Raw genomic sequence first — 16,887 nt, 5'->3', positions numbered from 1 at the left:
ACCATGGATAGAACAGATCTATCCTCCATAAATCTACCTAATACCCTTTTAAAGCCATCAAAGCTAGTGGCCATATAACATCTTGCGACCCTGAATTCAACAAGTAAACTATGTATTTTGAGCAGAAGGATGAATCTACTGCCCGGTGTATTATGGGAGAGGTTCTCCACATTATGCATAATTCCTGCCACCCCTTATTAGATTTTCCCTTAGCTGGAAGGCTCTGAACTTTTTTATTTTTCCTCATAGGAAACGTACTCTAATCCTTTGATCATTATGGCTGCCCATTTCTGCATTTTACCCAGTTGACCAGAACTGCATAAAGTATTCCAAATATGGCCATACCATGATTATACAAAAGCATGAGAGCAAAGTACTGGCCATTTTATTTTTTAGTCCCTTTCCTAGTGATCTCTAGCCTTTTCCACCACTACTGGTCTCTGAAGTTTTTTTTTAATTGAGTTGTCCGCCATGTTCTCAAAATGTCTTTATTGATCAGTCATTGCCCGTTCAAAGACCCCGTCAGTGTATATATGAAGTTAGAACTTTTACTTCATTGTGCATCACACTTACTTTGAATCTCATTTGCCCTGAAGTTGCCCATTCACCCAATTTGGAGAAATTCTCTTGGTGGTGTTCGCTGTCTGCTTGGATTTTCATCCTGCCAAATACTGTAGCATCATCTGCAGATGTGGCCAATTCAGTAGTGTTCCTCCATGATACCAGATAATTTATAGACAAGTTAAATAACACAGATCCTCATACAGATTCCTGACAAACTTCACTTAGTTCTTTCCATTGTGAGAATTGCCCATTTATTCCTATCAACTGCATCCTGCTGTGTAACCGGTTGCTAGTCCTGGGGAACACCAGTAATCCATGACTGCTGTGTTTATTCATGAATCTTTGGTGAGGAACTGTGTCTAAATCATTTTGGAAGTCCCTCGTCTATAATGTCTAGTGGGCCATCTTTACCCACATGCTTGTTAACACTCTCAGATGACTCCAAAAGTTTTGTGAGGCAGAAGCCATGCTGATTCCTCTTGGCTAAAGCTTATCATCACTTGCCCACTTCCTTCTTTTTTTTTTGTCTCCCAGAATTATTTCTTCATCACCCTCAGAATTTCCATCAAGCATATCCCCAGTATTGATTTTCAACCCTTGTATTGCTATCTATAGTGATTCTATAGACTCTTTACATTCTAGTTTATTAGACTGTGTGCCCTCTTTGACATAAAGAGCAATATTACTTTATACACCCTGTCCTTTCAGTAGCATTTGCATCCTGAAATAACAGCATCCTACTGATTTTCTTCATTCAACCAGGTTTCTGAAATGCCCATTTACATCTATGTCCTCCTCATGTTGCAGAAAACACCCCAATCCTCTCCCATCTTGGTTTGGAGGCTTCTAGCATTCACATAAAATGTTTAACCTAGTTTCTACCACCAAGCGTTCTTTGCAGTCACTTCTTCCCTTGTGCACCCAGAGTTGAGGGAGACCCCAAGTTCCAATAACTGGAATCTCTAAAGTTGAACGCTTGTCTTCTTGTGCAGTTAGAGGAGTGGGTAATGGAGGGAAGTAATCGTTCATATTAGACTACTGGGAGAAATTAATGAGAAGCAAACTGTTTCAATTAGAGTGCCCTTCAAGATGAGAGACTGATTGTAGGTATTCTGTGTGTTGGATGGTTTTCAGTGCATTTAATGAATAACAGCAGCAAATACAGCTTCAGTCCAGCTGCTAAGACGGACCTCTGCAATTACATGAGGCTTCCATAGTGTGGAAGCTGCTCTTGTGTGTTTCAGGGATGCCATGTAGGCTTACTGTCAGCTTTGGACAAGTCAGTGCCCTGTAGCAAGGTGTTAAGTCCTCTGCAATATTGCAAAGTTCACTTGTTCCCAAGAGAATACTGCTAACAGACCTTGTGCTTACTTTGTAGCTTTCTTTCAGAGCTCGGGAGATTTTTAACAAATTTTTATGTAGCAAAGCTACAACCCCAGTGAATATTGACAGCCAGGCCCAGTTGGCGGATGATGTTCTCAATGCACCACATCCTGAGATGTTCAAGGATCAACAGCTTCAGGTAATTTTTGAAATGTTATTTCTGTAGCAGATTCAATGATAGTGCAATCCTAAGAAGAGTTAGTCCAATCAATGGGCTTAAACTGGACTAACACTTTTTAGGATTGCACCGTGAGTCAGTTTTCCTAGGGTCATATGGGGCTGCTGGAAAGATCTGTGATCTTTGCACTGATGGATCACAGAACACAGCCCTGTGTATCCTTGTGATTTCAACCTTCAGTTTTGGTTTCAACCTTCTAGAGAAATCTATTCTGAATTCTGATTCCCCGCCCCCCCCCCCCATTGTTCAGTGCTATTTCGTAGCATCTTGCATAACTCTCCCTTTCTTTTAAGCAAATAACTGTCTTAATGCTGAACCTCAAGGGGCTTGGGAAACTGGTGTTTTAAAACTTGTATTCATTCATATCTTAGTTAATGTGTTTGCTTCTCAGATTTTCAACTTGATGAAATTTGACAGCTATACACGTTTTCTGAAATCCCCGCTTTATCAAGAATGTATTTTGGCAGAAGTAGAAGGCCGTCCTCTTCCTGATCCACAGCATGTTCCCAGCAGTCCAACTTCTAAGCACAGTTTTGGTTCTGAGCGGTCCAATATTTCAACACCGAAAAAGGTTTCTCGCCATTTACAATCTATGTAGATAAAACATATTTCTGTTAATTGGTTGCCAGAGTGTATATATGTTTATATTGTCTAATGCTGACATAGTAATTAATGGCAAAGATTTAGTTGCACAATAGTGTTAAATATACAATGATATACTATGCAGGAAAAAAATCACTGATGTTGTTACCTTGTATTGGCCGTCAGTGGTCCTTACTGGGCTGTAGAGAAGTTATTACCTACATTTATGCTCTTTCTTATTTTCTTGAAAATTTTACTTTTCTTGAAAACAGATACCCCGGGAGTAACTTATGGGAATGCAGGTTAATTAATGGAACTAGGTGGCAGGACCAGAAAGTTTAGGAGCTGCTGCTCTGGGTAAATGAGCATTAGATTGCCATCTAGTTTTTAAAAATTATATTTTAATGGTAGTTAAGTGGAAAATCGAAGTCTGGGCGATCCTTAAATGAAGAATCGGGAGAGGAAGACTCTGAGAGAAAGAAAAAAGGGACCTTTTTCTCGTGGTCTAGAAGCAAGAGTATGGGGCGATCACAGAAGAAAAAGGAGAATGGGGATTATCCAAACGGTTAGTTGTAAATCCCAAACAGTAAGTTTAATGTCTGTGTTCCTACCATCATAGAAATAGAGGCGGGAGCAGCGGGGTGTTTACAGATTTTTAAAACAACAGTCTGACTGATGTAAGAAGATTCTTACAAGTACTTCTTACGCCTCTGCTTTGAGGAGTCAGAGGCAACCTATTTTCAAATAAAACAAGAGAAGAACCCATGGGGTTCACAGAGCAGTGGAAATCCCACTCCCTGCATCATTGTCTTCTAATTTGATTCCCAGCCGTCCCATCACCACTTTCTCGCTGCCTCCCCAACCCACCTGTGGACGATTTCTCCACCCTCTCTTCAGCTGTCCCTTCCTTTTTTAGAGAACTGGGTGATTGCATTGAGGTTGCTAGGTAACCCTATAATGCCAGTTGTGATCATGCAAGATCTTGGGCAGCATTCTTTTTTAAAGTCTATATACACATAACTTCTCTGTTTTTCAGGGGTTTTAACCCCACCTCTGTCCCCCTTTGGAGATAATTTCTGTAGAAATTCTTCTGCTTCCTGTACCTGGCTGTATTGTGTGGATTTTTTTGGACCACTCTCTGAGGTCAAGTTCAGAGTTAGATCTGTAATTCTGAACTTTATATATACTATTTGAAGTGCATTTATTTGGCTGGAATGGATAGGGTACTATATATCTCAGACCTTAAGGCATGAGAGTCAACAGTGTGCATTTGGCCTGGTTTAGTATTTCCTAACAGGGTTCTTTCTTTTACTATGTTACTCTGTTTTTTAGCTAATTGCCACTGTTTATGCTGTGATTTTCTCACAGATTCTGTACATACCAATGGGTTGTCTTATAGACACGAATCTCAAGACTCGTTGTCATCAGCTGCAAGTCTTGAATTGGTAAGATCCTGCATTTTTTAAACCAAAAAGATTGTAAGAATTGCAGAGACTCAAATGCACTATACCTGAGTAACATAAGATGTCCTCCCTACACTTAATAATAACTTTCAATTTATATAATAACACTTGATTCATATACCACGCTTCAGGACAACTTAACGCCCTCTCAGAGCAGTTTACAAAGTGTGTTATTATGAGGTGGGTAGGATTTGAGAGAGCTCCAAGAAGCTGTGACTGACCCAGGTCACCCAGCTGGCTTCAAGTGGAGGAGTGGGGAATCAAACCCAGTTCTCCAGATTAGAGTCCTGCTGCTCTTAACCACTACACCAAACTGACTCTTGAGTCTAAAAGTGTGTGTGTGTTTTAAATACAAGTTGAAAAGCCTCTCAGTATTGAATCCACAGTGCTTGAGAGAGGTTTAACCTTTGCCCCTACACTGTTTCCTGTTAAAAATTGCTTCATTGACCACCCCTGAAAGGCAAGTTCTATACTATGTTTTCCCCGCTACAGTTAAAAGCAGTTTCTTGTGTGTGTGTGTGTTGGGGGGGGTCAGTTTTGTTTGAAACATGGTGTGGGGTATCAACACACCAGTGCCATGCTCACACACAAACCTGCTTTTTAATCTGAAAGAAAATTTTGGAAGATCCATTAGCAGAGCTCTGACATAATGTGCAGGTTGGTTCTAAAGCCCTAAAGAGTAATAAAGATATACCATTTGGTAGGCACAGTCCCTAATTGCAAAGGAGAATGCACAAACTCTTATTGTCTGTTGAGTATTAGTTAAATTAGTCATCTGTAAAAAGAATTTTAAAATATCGAGACACTGAAACATAGAGAAAATATTAAATGTTTTTTCGTTTAAGGATCAGCCTTTTCATGTGCTGTGCTACGATCCAAATACAGCTACAGAAGTGGCTGTATGGTAGGGCACATTGTTTTCAGCATTCTGCTATTGCTGAAAATTTTGTTCGTCATAAAATCAAGGTAATTTGTCCTATCAACCTGAAATCTGGCACAGCAGTCTACTTTGAGATGGATGTGTCTAGCCAGGTTGTCATAAAATTCCCATTCAAAATGACTATGTTATAAAAAAATTTTTAAATTGTCTAGATAAAAGTGCTGAAAGTTTGCAGCTGACTTTTGTGCACTCTCAAGGCATATGTGTAATTTTTCCTTTTGCTGGATTTTGTGAAAAACACTATCTTGAAACAGGATGGATTTGATTTAAATTGAATAGATTTAAATCACGATTTAAATCACTAGTCAGTAAAACAAGATTTAAATCATGGTTTTTCTACATAAAGACTCCTTACACTTAGCTTCTTGTGCAGATCTGTTCTACTCCCCAAAATCTTGAATTCATTGAATTTTTTGAAACTTAAGCACTTAAAGAGGTAAGGGGCTGGTTCTGTGTACAAAGATTTGCAATGGAACAATGGGATTAAGGTTTTTTTCTCATGTTTGTTTTATAACCTTATTTGCTGTGAAGAAGAGACATAACCTCTGCAGACACAAATTCACAGTTTTGACACCTGTAAAACCAAGCATCTGTGATATTTAGATTAAAAAATTGCCCAATAATCTTACAGAAACCTCTGGAAGAGCATAACATTGTGAATGGATTAATTCGTTTACCAAAAACTTTAAACATTGCATGAATGTACAGCCTCATGCTACATAATTAAAAACTAATCCTTATTTCATGATGATAAACTTTGCAGTATAATGTATCTTAAATAGAAAACGATTTAAACGTCGCTGTTTAAATGGTGTTTTAATATTTATATTTATACAGATGTAATGTTTTAATTTGTTTTAAATGTTGTTAGCCGCCCTGAGCCTGCTTGCGGGGAGGGCGGGATATAAATATGAAATAATAAATAAATAAATCTTTAGATAGATTTTTCCTCAAAAAACATTTTATTAAAAAATCCAATTTAAATTTTAAAAATCTGATTTAAATTTAAAAAATCCATTTTTTTATTTTAAAAAAATCATTGATTTTTATCCACCCTGTCTTGAAATCAATTCAAGATCCAGAAAAGAAGGAAATGGTTAATACTGCCATCCTCTGCAGAATTACTCCAGAGAGAGGAGTACTCCAAACAAGAATATCTTTGCATTGGATTGCACTGTAGCTTGTAATTTATAGTATGCATCATGCTGAATTACAACTTACTCTCCTTGCAGCAACTCTAACTTTAGGGTGCCACCTAAATATAGAAATGTTTAATAAGAATTTGGTTACATTGGATGCACATTCCAAGAAATGATTGTAACAATAATACCAATTTGGACAGAAATCTGAAAGAGCTAGGGAAAGTGTAGCAAAATGGGACCTAATTATAAGGAAGCATAAATGTCTTGTTCACATGGTGAAGAAGTTATCTTAGCAGTCTTAAGTGTCCATGTGTCATTTGAATCATGAGTGAAATCGTCAGTGCTTTCCATTGTAATCCTCAACAGCGTTACACCCTTCTAAATATAGCGGTGTAATTCTGCTTAGATTTGCACTGCTAATTCTTGCCTTAAAACATACATTTTTGATTAGAGATATCAGCTACAGGCAGATCTGTGTGCTGGCATGACAAATATCTCTGACTATAACCACCAAACAAACGAAATCTTCTGCTTTACTGATCTTTTCCAGTCTACCAGCCTGGCAATTAAGATAACTGGCTGGACTATGTAATCTCTACAGGAAACTCTTCCTTCCTTCCCCTATATGTAAACAACTCTGGAAAGTAACACAACACAAATTCACCTCAAATTTACTTCTCTTTTAAGTTTCTGTGATTTAAATACAAGGCAAAGTCAAGGAACCTTAGATCTCCTTTCTCCCTGAATGATCTGATTTGTACCAGGAAAATGAGGGTACACTGTAGCTATCCTGGGGCACAAAATGTTATTTATCCACTTTTACACTAACTTGTCTTAGATACTTTCTGTAGAGTTGGCATATTTAATCTGCTTGCACAGTCTTAATAAATTCTTTAAGGAAAATTCAGCATTATTTCCGTACAGAAAAAATATTGGCCGTTTCCAGATGGCTTACCTGAAGCCGCTCCATGCCGCAATGTTGTGGATTGTGCCGGGGGGAAACACAAAATATCACGTTTTCTCACACGAGTTTTGCACGACATCACGCAAAACTCGTGCGAGAAAAAGCGATATTTCGCGTTTTCCCCGGCACGATCCACAACATTGCGGCATGGAGCGGCTTCAGGTAAGCCATCTGGAAACAGCCATTGTATTGTTGTTAGTATAGGGTTTCTTTTTTGTTGTTGTTCATATCCACCTAAATATTAACCTACTCTCTTGAAAGTTTGACTCCTGCAGGGCATCAGTGCCTACAGCCGAGAAAGAGAAATCTTCCAAATGCTGCCATATAAATCTTCCAGATGGCTCCTCCTATACAATGACAGTTCGAGCTGGATTCTCAATCAAAGAGATGTTGTCGGGGTTCTGCGAGAAACATGCCATTAACTTAGCTGGAGTAGATCTCTTCTTAATTGGTGGAGATAAGGTAATCGATCTTGTATATTATTATAACATGCCAATTAATGTTTTTTTCCTATCTATTCTTGTACCCATAATTTAACAATAAATAAAAAATGGGTAAAATGCATTTCCACAAGAGGAGCAAGTAATCTTAAAGTATGTCTTTTTCACATTCTTCACTATAGTGGTTGTTACTGCTTTTGTTTTGAATCTGCCTATATCGTTCCTCATTTCCTAGAACTGAAGGTGAGTGTCCATATATCATTCATCTGACACAGAATACAGCAGGCTCAGCATCTCATCAAGCAGGCCCCCTTAGCATCTTTCGAGAATAGCAATAAATACTGTTACTGAGTATACATTAACATGCACAACGTGTTAAAACAGTCTGTTCTTGCTTTATTTAAAGCTCTTCATTAATTCTGCACAGCACTACTTTTCTGTGGATATTTTATTAACTGCAGTTCCACATTAACATGTTCTTTTACTCCTTCTGTGTTTTAGCCCCTTGTGTTGAATCAGGACAGCAACATTTTAGATTCTCGAGTTCTTCGTTTAGAAAAGCGTACTTTGTTTCGGTAAGGACTCCCTTCCCAAGTCAGTATCTCATAGCTTTTCAAACATAAGTTTGTTCATTGTGAAATTCCACTCTCCAGGATATAAGGACAGATGGACTCACATTCTAGCTGTATCCGAAGAAACGAGCTGTGACCCTACCACAAATTTTGCTAGTCTTATAAGTGCTACTGGACTCTTGCTCTTTTCTGCTGCTACAGACAGACTAACACAACTACCTATCTTGTGAAATATTTGTTAGAATCTGTACTGAAAACAAGCGTGTGCTTCTGCCTCCTTGAGAATGTGGGCGTTCTGCTACAGTCCTGCAAAGAGGTCCCCATTCACTTTAATTGTAAGAACATTAGGAGCTCAGCCATCATCACTGAGCAAGTTATTTTGTCAGTTCATTTGCTTCTTCTTCCTTGTTTGCTGTTTCGTATTGTCTCATCCTTCTCGTCCTCCTGGGAGTTTCCCATTGGCAACAACAAATAATAACAATAATAATTTAAAATATTTCTCTCCAAAATGGCGAACGTTAAACAACCAACAAACCATTTAAAACAACATTTTAAAATTGCCCAGGTCATTTTCTTATCCCAGAGGTCAGCCAGGGCATCGACAGGAGCGCCAAACTTATCAGCAGGAAAATAGCCCAGTGCCACCTGAAAACCAGTTGGATCCATCACGCTATGAGGGTGAATCATCTTAATTGATCCCTAACTCCTGCAGAGTTTTGGTAACCCTGTAAGCCTAAACCACAGCAAGTAAAGATCTGTCTATGACAAAGGGGGACGTCTTCAGTCTCTCCACCTTCAGATCATCTTCCTCCTGCCCAGAGCAAAACACCAGATCAGGAGTGTGCCCTGCATAGTGCATATGGCCTGTTATATCCTGAGACAGATCCATGGTTGTCATGGAGAACATGAAATCCTGAGCCACTCTAAACCAGATAGCTTCAGCGTGGATGTTGAAGTCCCCCAAGGCAACCAGTCTAGAAGTCTCCCACTACCTCTGAGACCACCTCCACCCGCTTGAGCCACTGGACAAGTGGAGTAAAATGCCAGGAAACGAACATTCCTGTGCTTCAGATAATTTTGAGAGTTTGTAAAGCCTTGAAATGGTTGCTCTGCTTTCCATTTAAGAGTGGAATCCTATAGGCCATCGGATGGAAAATAAGGGGAATGCACTCCAAAGGTTTTGCTCCAAAGATATAAGCCACTTCTGCCAGCAGAACATCACTTTCCCACTTTCCCCTTCCTGCTCCATTCCCTTGAGCTCTGCTGAACGCTTCACCTTGGGGCAGAAGATCCTCGGGAACAAGGTGGTGTGCACCTTGTAGTAGGAAGGGGAAATTTGCAAAGATTACCCACCTCTCTGGTAATCTCTGCTGGCAGAGATTTTGTGGAAAGATTTCCTCTCTTTCCACAAAAGCTACTCTAAACACTACACTAGAACAGTAGTTCAGTTGTATTCACTCCTGCTTCATAGAATGAGAAGGCAATAAATGTGGGTAGTTCCCCAAAACATGTAAGGTACAATCGATCTGAGAGGATTTTGTACTTTCTGGCAGCGAGGCATAGAATAAAATTCAGCAGTCACGACTCCTTGTACATTTGGAGCCTCAGACAGGATTGTAGCATTTTATGCATTGTTTTTAATAACAAACACTTACCACCGTTTATTGTGTATTCTAGACTGGATCTTGTTCCCATCAATAGATCTGTTGGCTTAAAGGCTAAACCCACCAAACCGGTAACAGAAGTCCTTCGGCCAGTAGTTGCAAAATATGGTTTAAATCTTAATCACCTTGTGGCAAGGCTAGTAAGTAACTAAGTAAAGTAAGTTAAACTTTTTAGTTTTGCTTAACTGCAGAAGAATATACAATATTTTGAGATATATCTTTGTGCAGGAATCATCATGTGATTGAGGTACAAGTAATGGTATACCTGTTTATGTTTGCTATGTTCAGCCCTACTTAACATACAAGAATTCTAATCAAGTTTGTTTTAAGCTCCCCCATCCTGACTTATCCAAAGACCAGTCTCTGTCACTGGGTTGAATCATCATCTAAGCTGGACATCCTTAGATTCCTTCTTGGTTAATCCAGATACATCCCGTAGTAAAAATGATAGTATCCCTGGGCTAGAGTTTAGGTTATACTTGTCCAGTTTAACACTAGAAGGATTGCTGACTGTTTTCTAAGATGTATATCGTGAAAATTTGGTATCTAAACTCAGCCAATGCAATCTTTGAATTTCCTGTATAAACTTCCACTGTGAATTGATTCATAATACAGTAATAGTTTGTGACATAGTGAATTGTTAATACTAGCCTATAGATCAAGTTGCTCTGGAAAAAGTAGTTTTTCCTGTTGAAACAATATTGTAAATCTGATCACAGAATGGTGAACAGGAGCCATTAGATCTTGGTGTTCCCATCTCCAATCTGGATGGACAGCGGGTTATTCTCGATGAAAAGCTGCCAACAAAGGGGAAAGGTAAGCAGTGCTGAAATTATGTCACTTGTAACAGTTTACTGAGCCTAACTAAGTGCTTGTTAATAGAAGATATCTACAGATCTTGAAGGGCATTTGGGCATTCTGGGCTTCAGGCAGCCCCTTCTCCTACTGGCAGTGGCTTCTGAGAGCGAGCAAGGAGAGTTGTTCATATTGCTAACTTTGCCCTGATGATCCCAAATCCTAGATCCCTCCCCTCCCATCCTTAAAAATAGTGGCTCATGGTAAACAGGAATCAAACTGGAATGCCCCCTCTCTGCTCAGGCAAAATAACTACCCAAAAGAATAATTTTCCATCCATAAGAAGGAATCTTATATCTTCTTCGATCTTTCTTTTTCTTTTTCTTTTATCTGAAGAAGGGAGCTTTGACTGTTGAAAACGTATACACTGAAAAATCTTGTTGGACTCTAAGGTGCCCCTGGATTCAAATCCTGCTCTCCATCCATAAATATACCTATATAAATCTACTATGGAGTGCTACTCCCTAGATGTTTGCTTGTGGTTTGGGGGACATTTGATGTTTCTGCAGATTTAGTGGCAGGAGTAGATTAAAGGGTCAGAACCTTAATTCATGTTCCCTTCATGTTGGTAGAGATTAAAGTCAGGCAAGATGGAGTTCAGCTGAGGCATGCAATTTTGCATAGAATGTGGTACCTGTAATTGGGTTAAAATTTTGAGATGCTTTCATTAAAGGAGCATGCAGACATTTTTTTGGCATTTCTACAATGGAGTCTTATCTATGTTCATTCAAAAGTAAGCACCATTGTACTAAATGGGACTTTCTTTCACGAAAAAGTGCATAGGGTTGCGGTCCTAGTTATAGATGTACACAGGGCTTTTTTTCTGGGAAAAGAGGTGGTGGAACTCAGTGGTGGAACTCAGGACCACACAATGATGTCACTTTGGGTCAGCTGGAACAAGGGCGGAGTTTTTTAAAGTTTAAATTGCCCTTGGCGAAAATGGTCACATGGCCGGTGGCCCCACCCCCTGATCTCCAGACAGAGGGGAGTTTAGATTGCTCTTCGTGCCGCTCAGCAGCACGGAGGGCAATCCAAACTCCCCTCTGTCTGGAGATCAGGGGGCGGGGCCACTGGCCATGTGACCATTTTCAAGAGGTGCCTGAACTCCGTTCCACTGCGTTCCTGCTGAAAAAAAGCCCTGGATGTACATTTGAAACTTGCAAGCAACATCTTAATAAAGTTTAATAGAACTTTATTTGTCCCTTTCTGTGCCTCCCTTCTCCATTATAGCTTAGACTACTCTCCTTGAAGTCACCCCTGAGTTATCTTTTGTTCTTTTAGACACTGTTTCAGTTTTAACTTTATCAAGTCTTCAGCACTTTGGCAGTCACCAGGTGCAGTTCCCTATTTTTTTCATTGTCTGGAGGGTAGCTGTGAATCTTAGAGATGTATTTGGTCATCTGATAAATGTTTGTAATCTTTTTTTAAAGAAATATTCAAAGTGGTCTACAACAATGAAATTTAAATAATAAAATATTCTAAGAATATATCGCAACAATTGCTGTTAAAACGATATCAAACTATAAAACAACAAACCCATAAAATGATATACATTACTAATCAGTGTGTGAACTTTTAGAGTCTCTTGAAACAAAAACATCTTTGCTTACTTTTTTAAGGTAAGAAGGGGAACAGCTAGTGGATATCTGTAAGGAAGGAGAGTCATAGGAAGGTGCTGTGTTCTATCAAGTCTCTGAAGCCCTGCAATCCAAGCTGTTTCAGTCTCAAAACCAGCAGTCTGAACTGTGTTTGCGTCACCTAGTTATTTCACTCAGCAGCCTCCTACACACACTCAAGAGGGGGAAGCTTTATCAAGTCATTGGGTGTTTCACAGGCCAAACCAGTGCTCTCTGTTGTTCTTGGACTCTGCCAGTTTGCACCTGGTGAAAACCAACATGATCCGGGGAGCTCATATCAACTAGGAGTATCTAAAGCTGCAGACCAATCAAGGGGGAAATTGGGAACAGGATGCTAACTAGATTGAGGATAAAGTGCAGATATTTTATTGAGCAGGTGATAGATGACTGCAGATTTAAACTTAATTTACACCCTGTTCCTTTAAGGGGTTAGGTAGCAAAAAATGTCTAGTCACATTTTCTGCATTATAGAGTTCAAATGGATCCAGGCCATTGAGAGACCAGGTATGAGAGAGAGTTGGGATATCCTCAGAAAAGTTCTAGGATCCAGCCAGCTTTCCTGTATGTTCTGGGTCAGTCTGATTTAATCATTAGCCTTGAAGGAAGCAGCAGGTAATAATGTGTGTATTTATTATATATATTTAATCTCTTCCATTCACAGACCAGGGAAAGGGGGCATCAGTAAAACACAATGCAACTGTAACTTCTAACGCAAGAACTCAAGTGTCTACAGTAAGTTTTGTGATATTATTTGTCATTCCAATTTTTGATCAGTTTTGATTTTGCTTCCAAAACTAGAAATTGTAGGTGAAAAAGTATACCTGATATTTAATTGCATTTGCATAGAGTTTATTCTAGTTAATATCCTATTCCTATGTCCTTCCTTTTCCTTTGTTCCATTGCTTTCACCAGTGCATACTCATGTCATCTCCTTAAGCAGCATCAACTCTCGCTACTGCTCTGCTCACGGTAGCAATCTCCTGCTGCTGTAAGATGGGGGAAAATGATACCCAGCTGCATGTATCATGCAGTTTGGCCTAAAACCATAGACATGAGTCTGCAATTACAATGGATGTGTCGCATTTGTGTGTGTGTGTGTGTGTGTGTGTTGTATGTGTGTATGAAGATTTGATTCTTTTGTTGTGGGTGTGGTTGTTCAAGATTTACTGAAAATGCTTGTACTATGTTTAATCTTAGAACTTTTAATAAAATATCAAATAAAATTTAAGAAATGATTACATCATCTTTGTAGTATAATTTAAATGTAAGTAGCCCTTTAACTTTCCTTCTAATACAGGGAGAGGGAAGAACTCTAGGAAAGTCTAATTCTATTAAAATAAAAGGAGAAAGTGGAAAAAATGCTAGGGATATCCGTCTAGCAAAAAGAGAAGAATGTATTGCACAGACTGGGAAAAAAAAGTGTCAGAAAATTAATTTGGACGAAGCAGAGGGTATGTCACTTTTTTAGTATATGCAATAGTATTAGTTTTCAAGGTAATCGTAATATTTTGTGATATGATACTAGTTTATTTTATTATTGCAAAAAACAGGGCTGTATTATGAATATCAGCAGCATGTTCTTGCTATTCATCAATCCACTTTGGAATTATACTTGTGGGCGAAAGTGTTTATAGAATGCATGTTGGAGACATAAAAAAAGAAGTACAAGCTAACTTTGTATTTCTGAGCCATTTTCTTCCATTTCTGTCATGGCTGTTAACTGCTGCAGAATGGATCTGTTGAGAACAGAATGTTTTCCTTGTGTGTGTGTTTTTTAAAAATTGGCAACATAACTTTTTGCGAGCTTCAGGAGGATGCAAACCAAGCATGCCCTCTGAAATCCCCAAAGATACTGTAAAACATGAGCTGTGGCAGAATTTCTTTCCTCTCACATTTGATGGTTGTTTCTGTAATGCAACCAGAGGCTGTTACCAGGGGTAGTTAAGCATATGGTTCGTGCATAACTGACTTTCAGGCTGGTTTTCATACCTAAATTAATATTAGAGATATGCCATTTGCCATTCAAGCTAGGCGAGTAATATCTATTTCTGGGCAATTGGAGCTCACTGCTACTTTTTCAGGCAGTCTCTCCTCATTTGGAGCATCCTGAGAAGGAAGGAATAGTCACCATTTTACCATGCCCACAGGCGGAAATATTGCTACATGAGGATTATCCATAGCTAAAGACTAGTCCTCCTGATCTCATGAGCATTTTCCAGGACCTCCCCTCCTTGTATTCCTGGCAGTGTCCCTTTGGTGGCATATGAGGTCTTCTTCATACATTCATGCAGGCCCTACTAGCCATTACAGCTGGATGTAGAAAGTCACCATGTGAAAGCAGTTCATAGATCCATTGGGATAAAGGGACGAGTTGACCGCTCAGAGTGTAATCAGTGGAATGAATTTGAGATTAGTCATACATACATAACTGCAGGATTAGACTCTATGAAACAGTACTGCTGAAATTAGTAGTGCTTTACTTGCTGCTAAAGGTTAGATCATTAAAAAAAAAATTCAATATTTATTTGCAAAGAGGATAAATAATAATTTTGCAGAATCGCATTGTATGTGGCAATTGCAACTGTTCTATTAAGATCTAGGAAGTTGTATGATTTGGAAGAGTTTTGCGGCTTATGCTAAGGCCCGGCGGGAGGGGACGGCGCGCTGACAAACACACACAGACTACACAGCTGGAGAAAAAATTGGCCACAACTTTATTGCAAACAAACAAACAAAAGGAGCATTGGCAAGCATATGGATCGGATCCCAGTAAACGGCTGGCCCGCCTGCCAGCCCCTGCCCTCCCCCCTTCGGGACCCCCGCTGAAGGGGGGGCACCGAGGAGTGACATTAATGGGGGATCACGTGGGTGTATACCCCTGGATGATTCCCCTGCCACCTGGGAGTGAGGCAACCCCGGCGATCCACCCAGCACTGGGTATGCCTCTCCCCTCACTCCCAAGACTCCATATGGGAATCCCCTCAACGGGGATCCAGGGCCGGGGCCCTGGAACCCGGAAAGAGATCTGATCCAATGCTACCCGCCAAGTTGTGACAACCATAAGCAAAAAAGGGTGCGGAGGGTGGGAATCGCGTCGGAAAGCAGAGTGAGGGAGAGCGGGGCCGGCTCCTGTTTAAATACAGAGCTGCTGGACCAGAGGGAGAACTTTGCTTCTCAGGTCCAGCAGCTGGCCCCACCCCCCGGCAGCTCCTCCCCGGCTGCCTGTGATTGGGCGGCCAAGTTTTAAACTGATTGGCCGCCCTGAAAGCAGAGCACGCCGGGGGAAGGAAGCAGACAGCTGCACCCGTCCCAGCCTCCGTGCCGGCAGCCTCAAACCCTCTGCCCGGTAAGTCGGGCGTCGGTTGCTTATTGTTGTACTTAAATGTTTTTTTTTCAATTTAATATAAGGTTAGTACTCCAATAAAATGATGGTCGTATATTGTCAATTGGTCACCAATTATTTTCTGTGGTATGAATCCAGGATTGCCACTGTACAGGCTGGATGCCACTTTTCATTATAGTGTCATTTCTTGGCCTTCCATTTTTAAAAAAATCAGAGTTAATTAAATTGACTCAGAATAACAACCAACTGATTTGATTTTTCTAATTAGCATAGATACCGTACCTCTTGATGAGTGAAGTACAGTTTCACTAACAAAGTTAATACCAAAAATACTTGATTGGTCAGTTGACCATAGTATTTTCCACATGGTTTGTGTGTTGCTGCTGTGGCTGTGAATCCAGTGCAGTAGCAATAGAGGCTGTTTTCACACTACTAACCTGCTTCCGTAACGTTGCGAAACGTCATGCAAAAAACGCGGAAGATAGCATCTTCTCGTGAGAGTTTTGCGCGGTGTTGCACAAAACTCTCATGATGTCGCGCAAAACTCTCGCAAGAAGACGCTATCTTCCGCGGTTTTTGCGCGACGTTTCGCAACGTTACAGAAGCAGGTTAGTAGTGTGAAAACGGCCAGAGCTTCTTCGCGATGGGTTTCCCTGCATTTTCCCTCCCTGTGTCTTCATGGCAGCAAACCCACTCCTGCACCTTGTTTTTAGTTTTTTTTAAAAATTGGTGATTGACATATTAGTCTAACCAGGGCTTTTTTTCTGGGAAAAGAGGTGGTGGAACTCTGTGGGTTGCCCTCGGAGAAAATGGTCACATAGCTGGTGGCCCCGCCCCCTGATCTCCAGACAGAGGAGAGTTGAGATTGCCCTCCGCGCCGCATTTTCAAGCGGTTCTGGAACTCCATTCCACCGCGTTCCCGCTGAGTCTAACGTTCCTCTACCCCCCACTGTCAAGGAGGAAAACTGACTGCTTCGGGAGCTGGGCTATGGCAAATGGCATGTATATGGGCAGAACAGGGAGGAGCCGTGCTTTCCCATCCACAGGGCAGTCCCTCCAGCTTTACTGTGATCTTTCCCAAAGGATCATAATGAAGCGGATTTTGGAAAGCTGAAGAAAAACTGGGAGGTGCAAAAAAAGCACCGCCGTGCTGGGGGGGG

The 16,887-nt window shown here is 40.4% G+C and overlaps 1 protein-coding gene across 2 annotated transcripts in view; it reads left to right on the top strand.

The window, feature by feature from the left end:
* The window catches only part of RGS12 (regulator of G protein signaling 12), a 96,091-nt gene that overhangs the window by 63,891 nt on the left and 15,313 nt on the right, over positions 1-16,887 (top strand). For both annotated transcript variants that reach the window (XM_054999230.1, XM_054999231.1), the window contains 10 exons: positions 1,943-2,086; positions 2,517-2,696; positions 3,119-3,272; positions 4,076-4,152; positions 7,478-7,678; positions 8,158-8,231; positions 9,906-10,032; positions 10,612-10,708; positions 13,046-13,116; positions 13,682-13,835. In XM_054999230.1, coding sequence (XP_054855205.1) covers positions 1,943-2,086; positions 2,517-2,696; positions 3,119-3,272; positions 4,076-4,152; positions 7,478-7,678; positions 8,158-8,231; positions 9,906-10,032; positions 10,612-10,708; positions 13,046-13,116; positions 13,682-13,835 — 1,279 coding nt within the window. The remainder of the gene's footprint in view (positions 1-1,942; positions 2,087-2,516; positions 2,697-3,118; positions 3,273-4,075; positions 4,153-7,477; positions 7,679-8,157; positions 8,232-9,905; positions 10,033-10,611; positions 10,709-13,045; positions 13,117-13,681; positions 13,836-16,887) is intronic.

Source organism: Eublepharis macularius, chromosome 15, assembly GCF_028583425.1.
Source record: "Eublepharis macularius isolate TG4126 chromosome 15, MPM_Emac_v1.0, whole genome shotgun sequence".
Taxonomy (NCBI): Eukaryota; Metazoa; Chordata; class Lepidosauria; order Squamata; family Eublepharidae; genus Eublepharis; species Eublepharis macularius.
Note: the sequence above shows the minus strand (reverse complement) of the source record. Positions and strands in the feature narration are given on the sequence as shown.